The sequence below is a fragment of the Cyanistes caeruleus genome, chromosome 17 (genome assembly GCF_971803275.1).
Source record: "Cyanistes caeruleus chromosome 17, bCyaCae1.hap1.1, whole genome shotgun sequence".
NCBI lineage: Eukaryota > Metazoa > Chordata > Aves > Passeriformes > Paridae > Cyanistes > Cyanistes caeruleus.
The window spans coordinates 6,569,296-6,582,469 of NC_141717.1; the positions used below are offsets into that span (position 1 = coordinate 6,569,296).

A 13,174-nucleotide genomic window follows, 5' to 3' on the forward strand; every position below is an offset into this window, starting at 1 on the left:
GAAAAATCAGTATTGTGTACAAGAGGGAAAGGCAATTGGATTTTGTTTATTGTTGTTCCAAAGTTAAACAAATTAGCACTGTCTTTTCATTACATATAATTTCGGGATAAGATAATCCAACAGTTTGTGATTAATTGACAACTTTTCTGAAAGCAGCGTGCTCCTTGTAAACCACAAGCACTGTCTGTGCTCACACAAACAACTTTTTGGTGAAGCTTTTAAATAACAAAGGCTTCAAACCTTCCAGGATCTAAAGACTCAAGCACAAATGACTTTATTTCATGCAGGCATAATTCTAGATGAGCTTTATCTAAATATCTTCCCATGAAGATCAGCGTTCATGAATTACTTTTTTACTGCTCATCCTTTAGCTCTTCCTTGTTTGGTTACCTGGTGCCTGTATTCCCATGTTCTCCAGTGCCATCTTCTGAAATTCTCCTGCTCTGTCCTGTTAAGGGAACAGAGCAAACACAGCTGTGACCATAACCTGGGACATAGGGATCTCTTACAAAAGCAGGGAACTGCCAGCTGGAAGCCTGAGGGTTGAAGATGGCTCTTCCAGCTGTGCTTGAGCAGAGGCCTTAGAATTACAGTAACTCCAAGGATTTAACTTAAGGACATTCTTCTGGAGCTTGGAATCAGCTCAGTTGTGGAGCTCAGCAGGCTTCCAAACATGGAGTAAAGTGACCTGGGATTATGGCAGTTCCATGTGACACTGCCAGAGAGGCTTGGTGGAGAATCAGGATCACCCTGGACTCACAGGAACTGAGACCTGGGAAGAGCCAGCACCAGCCCTGAGGGGCAGGTTGGCTGTGCTACCCCATGGGCTGAAGCTCAGTACTCACTCTTGACATCTGCCATGCCAAACAGCCTTGAGGTTACTCTGCTGATGGATTTTTGTCCCCCTAACTTGCAGTGGATGTAGCCATATAAATTAGCAGTCTGGAGGGAGATCCCAGCAATCACGAGAGCCTGTGGACAAACAAGAGTTCAGCAGGAGCAAATCCATGGCTATGGATTGTAGGATATACACGTGTGTGTGTGTGTGTACACACTACCTAGATAAATGTGCTGTAAGAGGGGCGCATTCCTTCGGATAATACATGGCCTTCAAAAACATCCAACCATGTCAAACACAAGAGTCTTTCTAAAATCTACCTCTTTTTATCAAAACACCAATATCAGTTTTGTCATTCTGTATCTTGAAAGACTTCATTACTTTCCTAAAAGCACTTACTCAAAAAAGGACTCACTCAACAGATTCCAGAAACGTTTCACTTTTTTTAATCCCCATTTCTATCTAGAAGTTTTACATCCACATACACGGCACACCTGCAGGCCTGTTTAGCTGACAAACACCTTATTATAACCAAATAAGATCAGTAATTCATGGATTTACAAAGAGCACCCATAGATAGATTCCCTATTGACATTGACAGGCCCTGAAAATAATCAGCTCCTTTTGCATTACTTTAGGTTTAGCAGCAGGTGGAGCCAACCTGACTAACGCAATAACATAAAAATGTTTCTCAACCTCCAGAACCAGTTTACCAGAAGTGATTTTTTTTTTGTGTGTGTAACTTGCCTTTTACAAGCACCTGGGCAACCTGCCTCCTGCACCAGTTAGAGTTCTGTCTCCAAGCAGCTTTTGGCTCAGCAAACAATCTCTGCTTTTCAGAAATAAAGGTGGAGCCATGAACAAAGAATACTGGCTTAATTTTAACTATTGCTTGATTAGGGGCACCAGAAAGCAGTTAATGATTTGCAATTGATTCATGCCCATAGCAGAATTTCTTGTTTAATTAAATAATAATATGCAATCTTGACTGTTACTTGTTACGTAACTGTACATGAAGGTGCTTTTTATCTTTTCAAACTGAATTAAGAAATGGTTCTGATCATGCCTGGGAACTTGACAGAATGAATAGTGTGGCAATTAGCCAAGCACTTAATTTTTACAGGGGAAAATGTGAAGATTTCATAGACAAAAATATCTTAAAAAATGTGAAGATTTCATAGACAAAAATATCTTAATGTAATGCAATCTATGGGGCAAATTTCCTCTCATATTTAAAAAAAAGTGTTGGGGTATATTTAAGTAGACGGTTTACAAGTAGAGCAATGATAAAATACTTACTTATAGCTCAACTTATCAAGGTTTTATGAGCTAATGACACTGGTTCTTTCAAAAGGGAATGGTACCAGAGATCTAAAATCCTTACTTTTAAAAGTACATTTAAGTTCCCGGGAGACCTAAAAACCAACATCACTGGTTCATTTTTGTCCTCTCACGTTAGTTTCATTTCACTGAAATTTGTTGGGGCAGAGTAAGTTGCTACAGTTAAACAGAAGCCCATAGTTTTCCCCACCACTTGATGTTCCCTAGAGGAAGGAGTTGACATCTGATAACACATTAAAAGTGCAGCTAAAAATTACCAATCCATTCCAGAGTGCAAACCTTGACTGCAGAAAACTCTGCAGGTTTCTTTGAAGCTGCTGGAGGTGGGAATTTTGTACTGCTGGAAGATTTGGTACAAAACTAACAGATCTGGGTTTTCCCTCTACCAAGATTGTTTTCAGTAACCCCTTACTCACCAGCCATTTCAGCTTCAAGGAGAACAAGGTGCTAAAGAAAAACATTGTCCAAATCACTGGGCAGATGATGAGACCGAGCCAAAAGATTCGGGCTTCAGCTTCAGTTGAGGCAGCTATTGTAGGCACCTGGCAAAAAAAATTGAGACTATTAGTCGCAAAGTCAAAACCCACAATAAATGAACAGAGGAGGAAGATTACATTTATCATATGCATAGATTTCCTACTATATAAACTATTATGTTCTCTCTATTATATAAATACTTGGGTTTTGCTTCTGAACTCTGCTGACATTCCATGAATTAAGAACTATGGCTTTGAAAGTGCCTCATGTGTCATGCTGGAGTTGAGCACACTGTAACTGCAGGAGGCAGCCTTATATGCTGTCTGTTCTTCAAGGAGAGCAGAAATGTCAGAGCAGGCTGCAAAGCCCTGCCTTACAGATTCCTTCATGTCAGCACAACTCACATGTCTCTATATTGTGATACTCATCACTCATCACACTTTAGAAAGAACAAAAAACCCCTAAAGAGAATTGTTCAGAAGGTTCTAATCTTTCCAAAACTCAAAATCTCACTCCAACTCTCCGACCACTTGATAGCTGCTAATGCAAACTTCTGAAACAGATGCATCACAACTGGAAAAGAAAGCCCTCTGGACTCTTCCACTCTGAAAAGCTTTTTAGTTAATTTTCAGTATATTGAGCTCTCCATGTGTTCTTTCCTGCAAGGTTTCCTCTATTCTGTCTTCAGGCCTTCCTCAGACTCACAGGAAGCACATTAATTTGCGTTCCTTGCTCGGGGCACCCCGGAGCCACAGCCGAGGCTGCAGAGGGCACTGCGGCCCCGCACACCAGGACAGCACCGTGACAGCCCGGCCGCTGGGGACACAGCTGGAGGGCTCCAAAGAATGTCCTGGTGAGCACCTGGGTGCTGCTCTGCCAGGCTCAGTGGGCCTGTGGATAGAATGTCAGCAAGTGAAAGCAAAATCCTGAGTCTTGACTCTGGCAGTGATGCCAAATCTCTAGTGCTTTTTTAACCCCCCTCAGTGTGTTTGGGGGGCACTGGCAGTATCAAAATGCTCTGTGATACAGGTTCTCTTTCCCACATTATCTGAGAACATGAATACAATATTAATGTCGAAATACTAAATCTGAACTATTCAGCATCGCTTTCCACATAGATCTTTCCTGAAGAGGATTCTGTGTTGGGATTACCTATGGAAAGGTGTGTTTATTATAAGATATTCTCACTAGAAAATAAAATAGAACTACCAGAAACATTTCATACCTATAGCACCATGCTATGGTTATTTATTCTGCTTATCCATATGCTGACAATGTTGTGAGACCTGTTTTGCCCTGAATGCTTCCAGGATGTGACAAACCAGTGTTTGCACCTGAATACTGACATTGTTTTCTATGGAAGCTGGATAAAATGTAACTGTTACAAAGGTGCTCTATTTGTTACTTTATTTGACTTGGTATGGGCTTTACACATTTCCTATGATTCTGTTTGCACTGTGCCTGTTTCTATTAATGTATTTACCCTTTTTGCTTCAAACACCCAGTGACTTTTTCCATCTTCATCAATCTGGTTCCACCAACGCAAACCAACCAAGAGTCTTCCTGTCACATTCTAATGATGAAACCATTATTTGCATTAATCAGTAACACAAGTCACTTGTCAGTAAAACAGTTAAAAATAGAAAAAATTTAAAAGACAAGCATGTTCAAAAATCATCTTCTTTTATCTAATACTAAAATTACTTCTGAAAGCTGTTACAGCTTGAGTACAACAGCTATTAATGATGGGTGAAGTTACAAATTTAGAGGCCTGTTCTCTTTCAATATGGTAATTAGCACAATAGCACTTATTTAAATTAGAAATTATAGGCTGTATCTTTTTCAAGTCAGTTAGTTGGACAAGCATGCAAAAAACAAATTTCCTCAGTAAAAGAGGAATACTGAGAACAAAAATGCACTGAAAAATGGGACATTAATGGCAAGCAAGTTGTGTAGGATCAGGGAAACAAACCAAAAGAGTATTTCTGCACCCGGATGAACACCAAAAGCTTTTAGAATGCTGGAGGTGCATCAATGCTTCACTTCTACAAAACAAAAGCCTTGCTCCACATGTGGAGCCCCTGGATCCTGGGCTGGCCTGACCTGCCTGCAGGGGATTAGGGCAGCAGAGCTATAGCTGGGCTTTCAGGAGTTCTGCAGCCCCTGCTGTGGGGTCTGAGCACAGGGCTTTAGATCTGGACATCCCTGGGCATCCATTACTGAAAGTCAGTATTACTTTAATCTTTTAATTTATTTTTTTAAGGGGAAAGCATACAAACAAATCTACCTATGGCAAAGCAATTTTTTCACCATATTAGTATTCAGTAGTAGTCAGCCATTGAAAACATGGTGCTAAATAACTAACACACGTTACATGTTACTAGCAGCTTCATTAAAATGGGCTAGACATTTAATAAATTAACAAAAAGCAATATTTTTGTCACTTCAGTCATTATACATATTTTATTTTTTTTTTAATTAATGACAAACAAGATATGTTCCAAGGTAATTACTACTGGGGGTCATCTTACCTTGACAGACCAAAAGTCAAAGGATAGAAGGAGGAGAATAGTGACAAAACAAGCAACAAAGCTGTTGCTGAACCAGTCACAGAACAAGTAGGTAACAATAGCACTCACTCGGAAAAACAGATGGAAAAAGGTGGCCAGTGGGTGCCTAGAAAAGAAAAAACACAGAGCATATATGAGGTTATGGGACAGGAGGGAATGTTACAGAAGTTGCTAACAATGTAGCACAACATAGCTATTTCAAGTTTAAAATGGAATTTTGGTTAGCAGCTGCTATTATTTCAATGTTGGCATATATCTTCATTATCAGAGCAATCTGATAATGGTACTTTCAGTAGCCAAGCTTCAGTCTAAAGCTAAAAGATGAATGTGGTGTTCCTGTCAAAACTTTCTCAAAGACAGAACAAAATATGGAGCCTTTCACCAGATTCTTTGGTACCATGTGAAGGAATTTAAGGTTGTGTGCAATCCAGTACCATAAAATCCTCATAGTTTCATGAAATTAATCAGCATTGCAAAACACAAAAGAATTGAGAGAGCTCTTATGCCTTTCAGAACAGTTTTGAAAACAAAATATGAGCTCTAAAACTAAAAAAAATAAATTGTAGCTGCTTGCTCTAAGACAAAATGAACTTTCATATTTAATGTCTAAATCAAAACACTTCCTTTTAGACAGGCCAAATTATTTGGGAATCTAACAGTTCTTCTGAATTACTGCTTATTAATTTCACTAGTATTTCTGCTTTGCTCATTGAACAAAATTTTGTCTGCAACAAAATAAAGAGAAATTTCAGTGAAAGAAGTAACTATGGGACATAGAATATTGGCCTGCACAGTAGGGTAGGGGTGCAGGCTGGAGAATGCTGTAATGAGCACAGTACAATGTTCAGGGTAATATACCAAGTAAAAATCTTACTCTGCAATTGCTTGTGTTAATTAATTGAAAGTGAGAATTAACTACAGGCTCTGCAGTTAAGTAACTTCTTCCTTGAAGCCTAGAGAATAAAATATCTGAATAAGATATTTAAGTCAACAATTGTCCCATTAAGCTCCTACATCTCTGTTAACAATTAACAGTAGTATGGCCAATTAACAAAAGTATGGCCTAGGGTGTAATCAACTATTCATTATTCTATTACTGTGTTTAATAAATGTGACATATGATACATACACAATGGCTTACTATAAGTTTAAATTATAGCTATATAATAACTATTATAACTTAAATATCCTTGCTATATTATTACTCTATAGCTGTTTAACTGTTCTAGTGTTTATCTTTCTCTAATGGCAAAGCCGTGCTTATAGTACACATGTGGCTGGAGAGGGAAGAATGATGCACAGGTGTAGTTTATATTTACTCCTGGTCATGCCCCTCTGAACTTCAAACTTTCCAAAAACTTCTGACTTAGAACTGAACATGTGACATTTTGAGCAAAGGGGCTTTTTCTGCCATAAGCAGCCAGGTGGGTGGAAGGGATATTGTGAACTGGCTAAAACTGGCAGTGCCTGGCTGCTTCGAGCCTTGATCTTGGTCAAGAGATGTAACAGTCAGTTATGGAAGTGGTACCCTTGTGTCCAGAGCAGCTTTCATAGATCACAATCCCAAAGCACACCAGGGCTGCCTGAGCTTTTCTAATGGATCAGCTGCAAATGTGGCAGCAACTTTGGAGAAGCCATGTTTCCTTTTGGAAGGCAGATTCAGCAGTATTACTGGATTACAACAGAATTACGGTTTAGATGTTTAATTTGTTCCAGTATCAAACACTGAAGGGTATTTACTAAAAAAAACAAACATATGAGCAAGAAGGTCTCATTTATTACAATGCTGAGCATTTCCTGAGACTCTGGAAAGGATAAAGCACAGCAACCCACTTGTTTGGCTTTCTAGTTTTCCTGTCGCATCTAAACATCCACGTGATGTAGCATGGGAGGCTCAAGGCTCAGTGACTGTGATTTACCTTGTTACAATGACCTCTCTTCTGTTTGTGAGCCTAATGCCTGTTAGGACAGGAATGAGATGTAATCAATTTAATTGTATCCTGTGTTAAAGACTCAAATTTGGGTCAGGCCTGAGCTATGCCAGTGAACCACAGGAGAATCATTCCAGGTACCTGCTCAGAAGTGCCACAGCAGTACTCTTACATGCTGCTTTTTTTGTTTTGTTTTTTTTTTTTCTGTCTGATACTTCAAAATGTATTGAGGCAAATTTTTAATAAATGGGCTCTCTCTTCTCCTTGATCATTATGTTTCCTGGTTGATTTGTAAAAGAAGCAATCATATGCTCCCAGCTTCCAGATCCATAGTTCTGCTACTGCAATGAACTTACTTCTTCAGAAAGTAGCCACTAACCTTTTGCTTTTAAGGAGCCCTTTTGTACATACCGCAGAGAATCACAAAAGCACAATTTGTCATAGCCAATGCAAATGCTAACCAAGTTCAAGATATATGAAACTGGGATAAAGACAAATGATTGAAACATCTTGTTATGCCCTTTAATAAGATAACACAGTTTTGCAGCACCTAGGTGTGTTCCAGGCTCATTTGCACAAGATTCTTCAGAAATATAAAAACAAACATGTGACCAGTGTAAGCAGTTTCATTTCTGCATTCTATAGCAGATGAATTTTCAATATGACATCATCTTTTAATATTGTCTTGAAGGCCAGAAAGAAGAGCTGTTTCTAATGAAACCAGTGTCTACACGAAGTGATCACAGAGTAGTACTGTTTGCTGATACTTTACCTGTGCTGTATTACTGAGTAGCACGAATCCGGAGGAACAAACATTCCAGGGTGGTTTCACTTCATGCTACATCTACTCTGATCCCTCAGACAGAATCTGGGGCTCACATGATCAAGGTACTTCTAAGCTGTATTTCCCAGCTTAGGTGAATCCTTTGGGCTATGTTCTCCAAGACTGCACCAAAATATAAACCTTTATTTCAAATGTGTGCTGCTGCTAAGGTGCAAAACTAAGGCAATTCTGCAAAGGTTAATCTTATGTCAGGGCTGACTCAAGTAGTGACAAAGTCCAAAGCAAAGCAAGGACAGAAATGCTTCACTAGACACTAGTAAAACAGAGTAATTGTATTGTAAAGCTACATGATTGCATTTTATCTCAGCTAATGTTGTGTCAAGTTTAACACCTATTATATTTCTTTGTTTACACCTTCAAGAAATATCATCGTAATGGACCAGACGAAATTGTGGCAAGGCAGAAGAAAGCAATCTACATCAAAGTTGATTATGTACATTATTGATCAGTGCATGCCAAATTCCTTTTTTACTTAAAACTCTTCCTTTCACAATCTTGACTGGAGATTCTTCAAAAGCCACTGATTGATCAGCTCTGTCACCTGGGACCTCAGTGTGACCAGAGCTGCAGAGTGCCACCTCTGGTGAGGAACCCAAGGGTAGACTGCTTAGCCTAACACATGAGATGGCTTAACGGGCTGGGTTTTCTCAGGTAACGTCTAGAAGCATAAGATATTTTACATTCCGCACAGCATCACATCCCGTGGTATGAAATCATGAGAGTTTTACTGCAGCTATCTGGCTGTTCAGCCAGGTGTACTCTGCAGTGCCTGAGCACTGCTGCACAGAGGGCTTTACTGGAGCTAAGAGTTGTCTCCGCTGCCCCAGCTCTAACTAAAGCACTGTTTGCTTGGGGTTTGGGATGTTGGGTGCGTCAGGTTTTCATTTCCAGCGACACGGTGATGCCGGGCAGCGAGGCCCGGCCTCGCCTGCTCCAGCGCGAGCATCTCCCGGACAGAGGCCCCCAGATTTCCCGGGCAGCCTGTTCCAGCGCTTGACCACCCTCCCTGTAAAAAATGGGAATGAAGTGTTCAAATGGAGTTTTCTGTACACCGGAATAGCCAGGGCCGCCCGGGCGCCGCGATGCTGCGGCCTCCGCGTCGTTACCTGATCCGCGCTTTCCGCAGCGCCAGCTCCTCCTCGCTCCCGAAATCCAGGGACACATCCTCAGTGTCGTCCACCAGCGCCTGCGGCGGGAGCCCGTCAGCGCGCAGGGTTCGGGGGAGCCGCGCCCCGCCCGCAGCGCCCGCCGCCCCTACCTGCTTCATCCCGGCCCGCGGCCTCAGGGCCCGCCGCCGGGCCGGGAAAAGGGGCCGGGCTCCGGCCCGTCCTGCGCGGCTGGAGCGGGGCTGCCCTTCGCCACAGCCCGCGGCGGCTGCGCCTCACCGGGCACCACCCGGGAGCCCCCGGGGACAGCCGCTGCTCCCTGCGGCCCTGCCGCGGGGGTGCTGTGGCCGCCTCCCGCCGCGGGCTGGGGCCAGAGCGGCCGGGCGGGCTTTGGCAGCGTGAGGGGCCCCGGGAGCCGGCGGCCCCCGCCCTCAGCGCGGTCAGCTGTCCGACCGCTCGCCACACGCACCGGCCGGCCAGGGCCGCCGGGATCTAATGCTGAACACAAACCCTGAAAGTAGGAGTGGAGGGCAAGGTGAACGTAGGTGTACAAATATGAGCGCACAGCCACAGCCCGGGCAGCGCTGGCAGCGGCCCTGTGCCTGTGAGGGGGGACAGCTCTGAGGGCAGCTGTACAGCCCCGTGCGGGACACGTAACACGGCCCCATGTTCAGCCTAGAGAAGTGGAGACTGAAAAAACACTTCAGTGTGGTCTTCAACATCCTCACAAGGGGAAGTAGACGGGCAGACACCCATCTCTTCTCTGTGGTGATCAGTGACAGGACCTGAGAACATGGCCTGAAGTTGAGTCGGGGAGATTTAGGTTGGATATTAGGAAAAGGTTCTTCCTCCAGAGGGTGGTTGGGCACTGAACAGGCTCCCCAGGGTGGTGGTCACAGCACCAAGCCTGACAGTTCAAGAAGTGTTTGGACAAAACTTTTAGGGTATGACTCTTGGGCTGCCCTGTGCAGGGCCAAGAGTTGGAGTCAATGGTCCTTGCGGGTCCCTCCTAACTTAGGATATTTTATGATTCCACAATAAAAATTTTGGGGGCCTTAATTTAAAATGCAGTTGGATTATACAGCAGAGTTAAAGAAGTGAAACAAAACCACCAAACTTCAGGATAGGGGTAAAGATTTCACAATAATGGGGGAAAACAGCTTAGTATGAAGTGGAGGGTCAAGAAAGATCTGATTAATCACAGCCACATGTAGATCTGACTAGCTGCTAGCATTAAATAAGCCTGTAAAATAATAACTTCCTAGACTTTCCTAAAACATCTAACTAAACCAGATTGTTGAGTAAGTACAGAAGCTACTGAGGTGAACTTTTCAAAAATATCAACTGGAAAGAAGCTTTGTGTAGGACTTACTGGAACAAAGCAATACCTGATAGGTAAGAAAAACTGATAAACTATTCTTAGTAGGATTATAATTGTAAGGGAGGAAAGCTGTACTTAATGACTAATGATGTTAATATTTTGATTGTCATATTTTGGCCTTGGTAATGTTAAAACAACTTGTACAGTGTGCTAGTAAGTACAGTAGACTGCCAGTAAAAAACTGAATAAGCACCTGTAATTTGATTGGATGGCTCGTGATAGCCTACAATATTAAAATACTCAAGTGGGCTTTCACTCTCCAAGAGATAGTTCTCTTTGAGTGCTATCATGAGGTACAATTATTAAATAATTATGTGCATACCTGATGCTGACCTCAACTTCATTTCCTGTATCAACATGCACTTCTGCTTACAAGCCATACATTAACAGTAACTCAAACAGAGCTGGCTGCTGACTTGGGAGCAGCTCCCGGAACTCACTGACAGAAGCCTTCAGCAGTGCAGGGAGGTCTCGCATCCTCCTGGCTGCCAGATCACTCACCTCAGCTCCTGCAGCAGCTCCTCTTGCACCTCTCAGGACAGTTCTGCCAGCAAATCTGATAGTTTGAATTTAGTAATTCACCAGAAAATAACTGTTCTGTGTCCCATCACATAAAACAGCACCTCTGTGGGAGAGGGGACAATTAGCCTGTTGCAGCATTAGGCATCTGATTTACTACTCTGCTGCTGCTAACTGATTTCAGGAGTGATGAATAACTGGAAAAGAAGCAGAATCTGTGTTTTGTGTTTTGATTTTAAAACAGATAAATGTTTCCTTAGTTTTCCCTCCTTTCAGTGCTTATGCTCCACTGGCTCACTGTAGGGATTATCTATTTTCCTAACATACTCTATTAGATAATCCCACAGGAGACTGTCACTGTACCATGCAAATGGTTTTGGTAAATTCTCTAAGAAGCTATGTGAAATTATGCTGCGTGATTATTCAAGGTATTGTATGGCTGATCATTTTCTTCTAGAGCAAACTGAGAGCTAGAAAGAATCCTTGGTCTCTAGAGGAATCACTGGTCAAATTAATTTCTTTGTTTAGGGTTTGCTAGAAAAGAATTCTTCCTTGTTTTAAAATTAATGCATCCAAGTGAAGCCTCATTAAAAGCTTCCAGTGTTTTTTAGGATTTTACAGAACCAACTGTGTTATTTTCAACACTTTTTCTCAGCTGTAGCTTAACTACAAGTTATTTGAACATTGGAAAGATTAGCAACACCCTAAAGGCAATGTAAGTCCTCAAATGCTGCTTCAAAAGCCCCAGATGATCCTCATACTGAATTTATGAATTGTGGTTTGGTTTTCAGGTTTTTGGACAGGAAAACCTAGACCATGTATGAAATACATTAGGATTTCACTTAATTGCTGACTGAAGTATATAGCATAAAACAGTTGAAAAATACATCACATGCTGCTGTGTCCTTGCCATTACCTTATAGGGAACTCCTTCCCCACAATAAACAGTGGCATTTCTATTGCAGAGCACTATGAGAGGCTTGATATGAATATCTGAAAAATATCTCCGATTCTCTGTTTCAACAATAAATAGAGCCTTCTCTAAGATTAATATGGTGTTTTATGCACGTGATTACCAAGAAGTCAACTGATTTCTCTTTCTCCTTGGAACACTCCCTAGAATCTTGCAGACACTTATCAGAGACTTCCTCTGAAAACTGCCTAAGGATATTGTGAATAACTTGACTGGTTTTGTTCTCATTTAGGCATTTATGTGGGGTTTACAGTTGAGTATTCTATTCCTCTGAATATTGGAAAATATTGTTAATCTGGTAATAACTCTTACCTCACTTCCATTCATCAGAGGTACACTTAAAAGGTTTGTTGGTGCTTCAATAAAATGTTTATATTTGGGTGTGATAGGGCAAATCAGAGAAGGTACATAGAAGCTACACAGATACATTTCTAATAGCATTGCTTTATAATTCATTTGTCAAAGATGATTTCCTGCTTTGGCTCAGAGCAAATTTCTATAGATTTTTTTTTTGGCCATACATACATGAGTTGTTGTAATTGGCAGCTCAGTATTAACAGGGAAGCCACAGGATTTACTTGAGGGATTAGGACAGTTTATTTTAGCTGGATGACATATAACAATACACTCTCAGTAGAGATCAAGTTCTGCCATCAGTAAGAAATTAGTAGCAGAAAGATATGTCAAAGCTGAGGAAGTCTGGGCCCTAAATATAAATGGGGATTTTTAAAAAAGTAATGATCCTTCATTTAGTTATGCCCAAAAAGGTGGAAAATAATTTCTGAGTATGTGAAGAAAGATTCCCATTATTGCACAGTAACTGGTTTTGATTCTAAGAAGTGCAGTAGCAGCCGTATTCCTTTCAGTTAGAGAAAAACCAAGGAGACACTACATATTTTATGAAATACTTTATTTTATCCTCTGTAATCCCTGTGTGGCTTTAAGGCCTTATTTAACACATGCTGTAGGAATCTCTAGTGCAGTCACCCAGGAAATGAAAGGCTTTGAAATTATTAATGAGTTTACTTCAGTATCATTTTCCTGCTTAGACTGTGCAGTGGTCACTTATAAATATCCAAAACAAGGGCACACCAAGTCAAAGTCATCGGCTCTCTGGGGTGCAGTCCCAGCACTTGGATGCAGATTTTTCAGTGTGTTTAGCTTTATATATCTCTTGATATGTTCAAAGCTTCA

General features: G+C 41.5%; 2 protein-coding genes across 6 annotated transcripts in view; one reads left to right on the forward strand and one right to left on the reverse strand.

Annotated features, from left to right (window-relative positions):
* Window positions 1-26: 26 nt before the first annotated feature.
* Window positions 27-9,408, reverse strand: TVP23A (trans-golgi network vesicle protein 23 homolog A). Of its 4 annotated transcripts, none has more exons than XM_086853646.1 (7): window positions 9,260-9,408; window positions 9,108-9,187; window positions 5,296-5,332; window positions 4,140-4,229; window positions 2,596-2,721; window positions 846-972; window positions 27-448 (listed from the first exon to the last, which is right to left on the reverse strand). In XM_086853646.1, the coding sequence occupies exons 1-7, from the start codon at window positions 9,266-9,268 to the stop codon at window positions 387-389; spliced, it is 531 nt and encodes a 176-aa protein (XP_086709772.1). In that variant the 5' UTR covers window positions 9,269-9,408; the 3' UTR covers window positions 27-386. The 4 variants fall into 4 exon arrangements, with proteins under 4 accessions (XP_086709772.1, XP_086709769.1, XP_086709771.1 ...); XM_086853643.1 differs by having other exon boundaries at window positions 5,188-5,332; XM_086853645.1 differs by lacking the exon at window positions 4,140-4,229 and having other exon boundaries at window positions 5,188-5,332.
* Window positions 9,409-9,468: 60 nt separating this feature from the next.
* The window catches only part of CIITA (class II major histocompatibility complex transactivator), a 38,067-nt gene continuing 34,361 nt past the window's right edge, over window positions 9,469-13,174 (forward strand). For both annotated transcript variants that reach the window (XM_023936605.2, XM_023936606.2), the window contains exon 1: window positions 9,469-10,502. The gene's annotated coding sequence lies outside the window, so the exon portion shown is untranslated. The remainder of the gene's footprint in view (window positions 10,503-13,174) is intronic.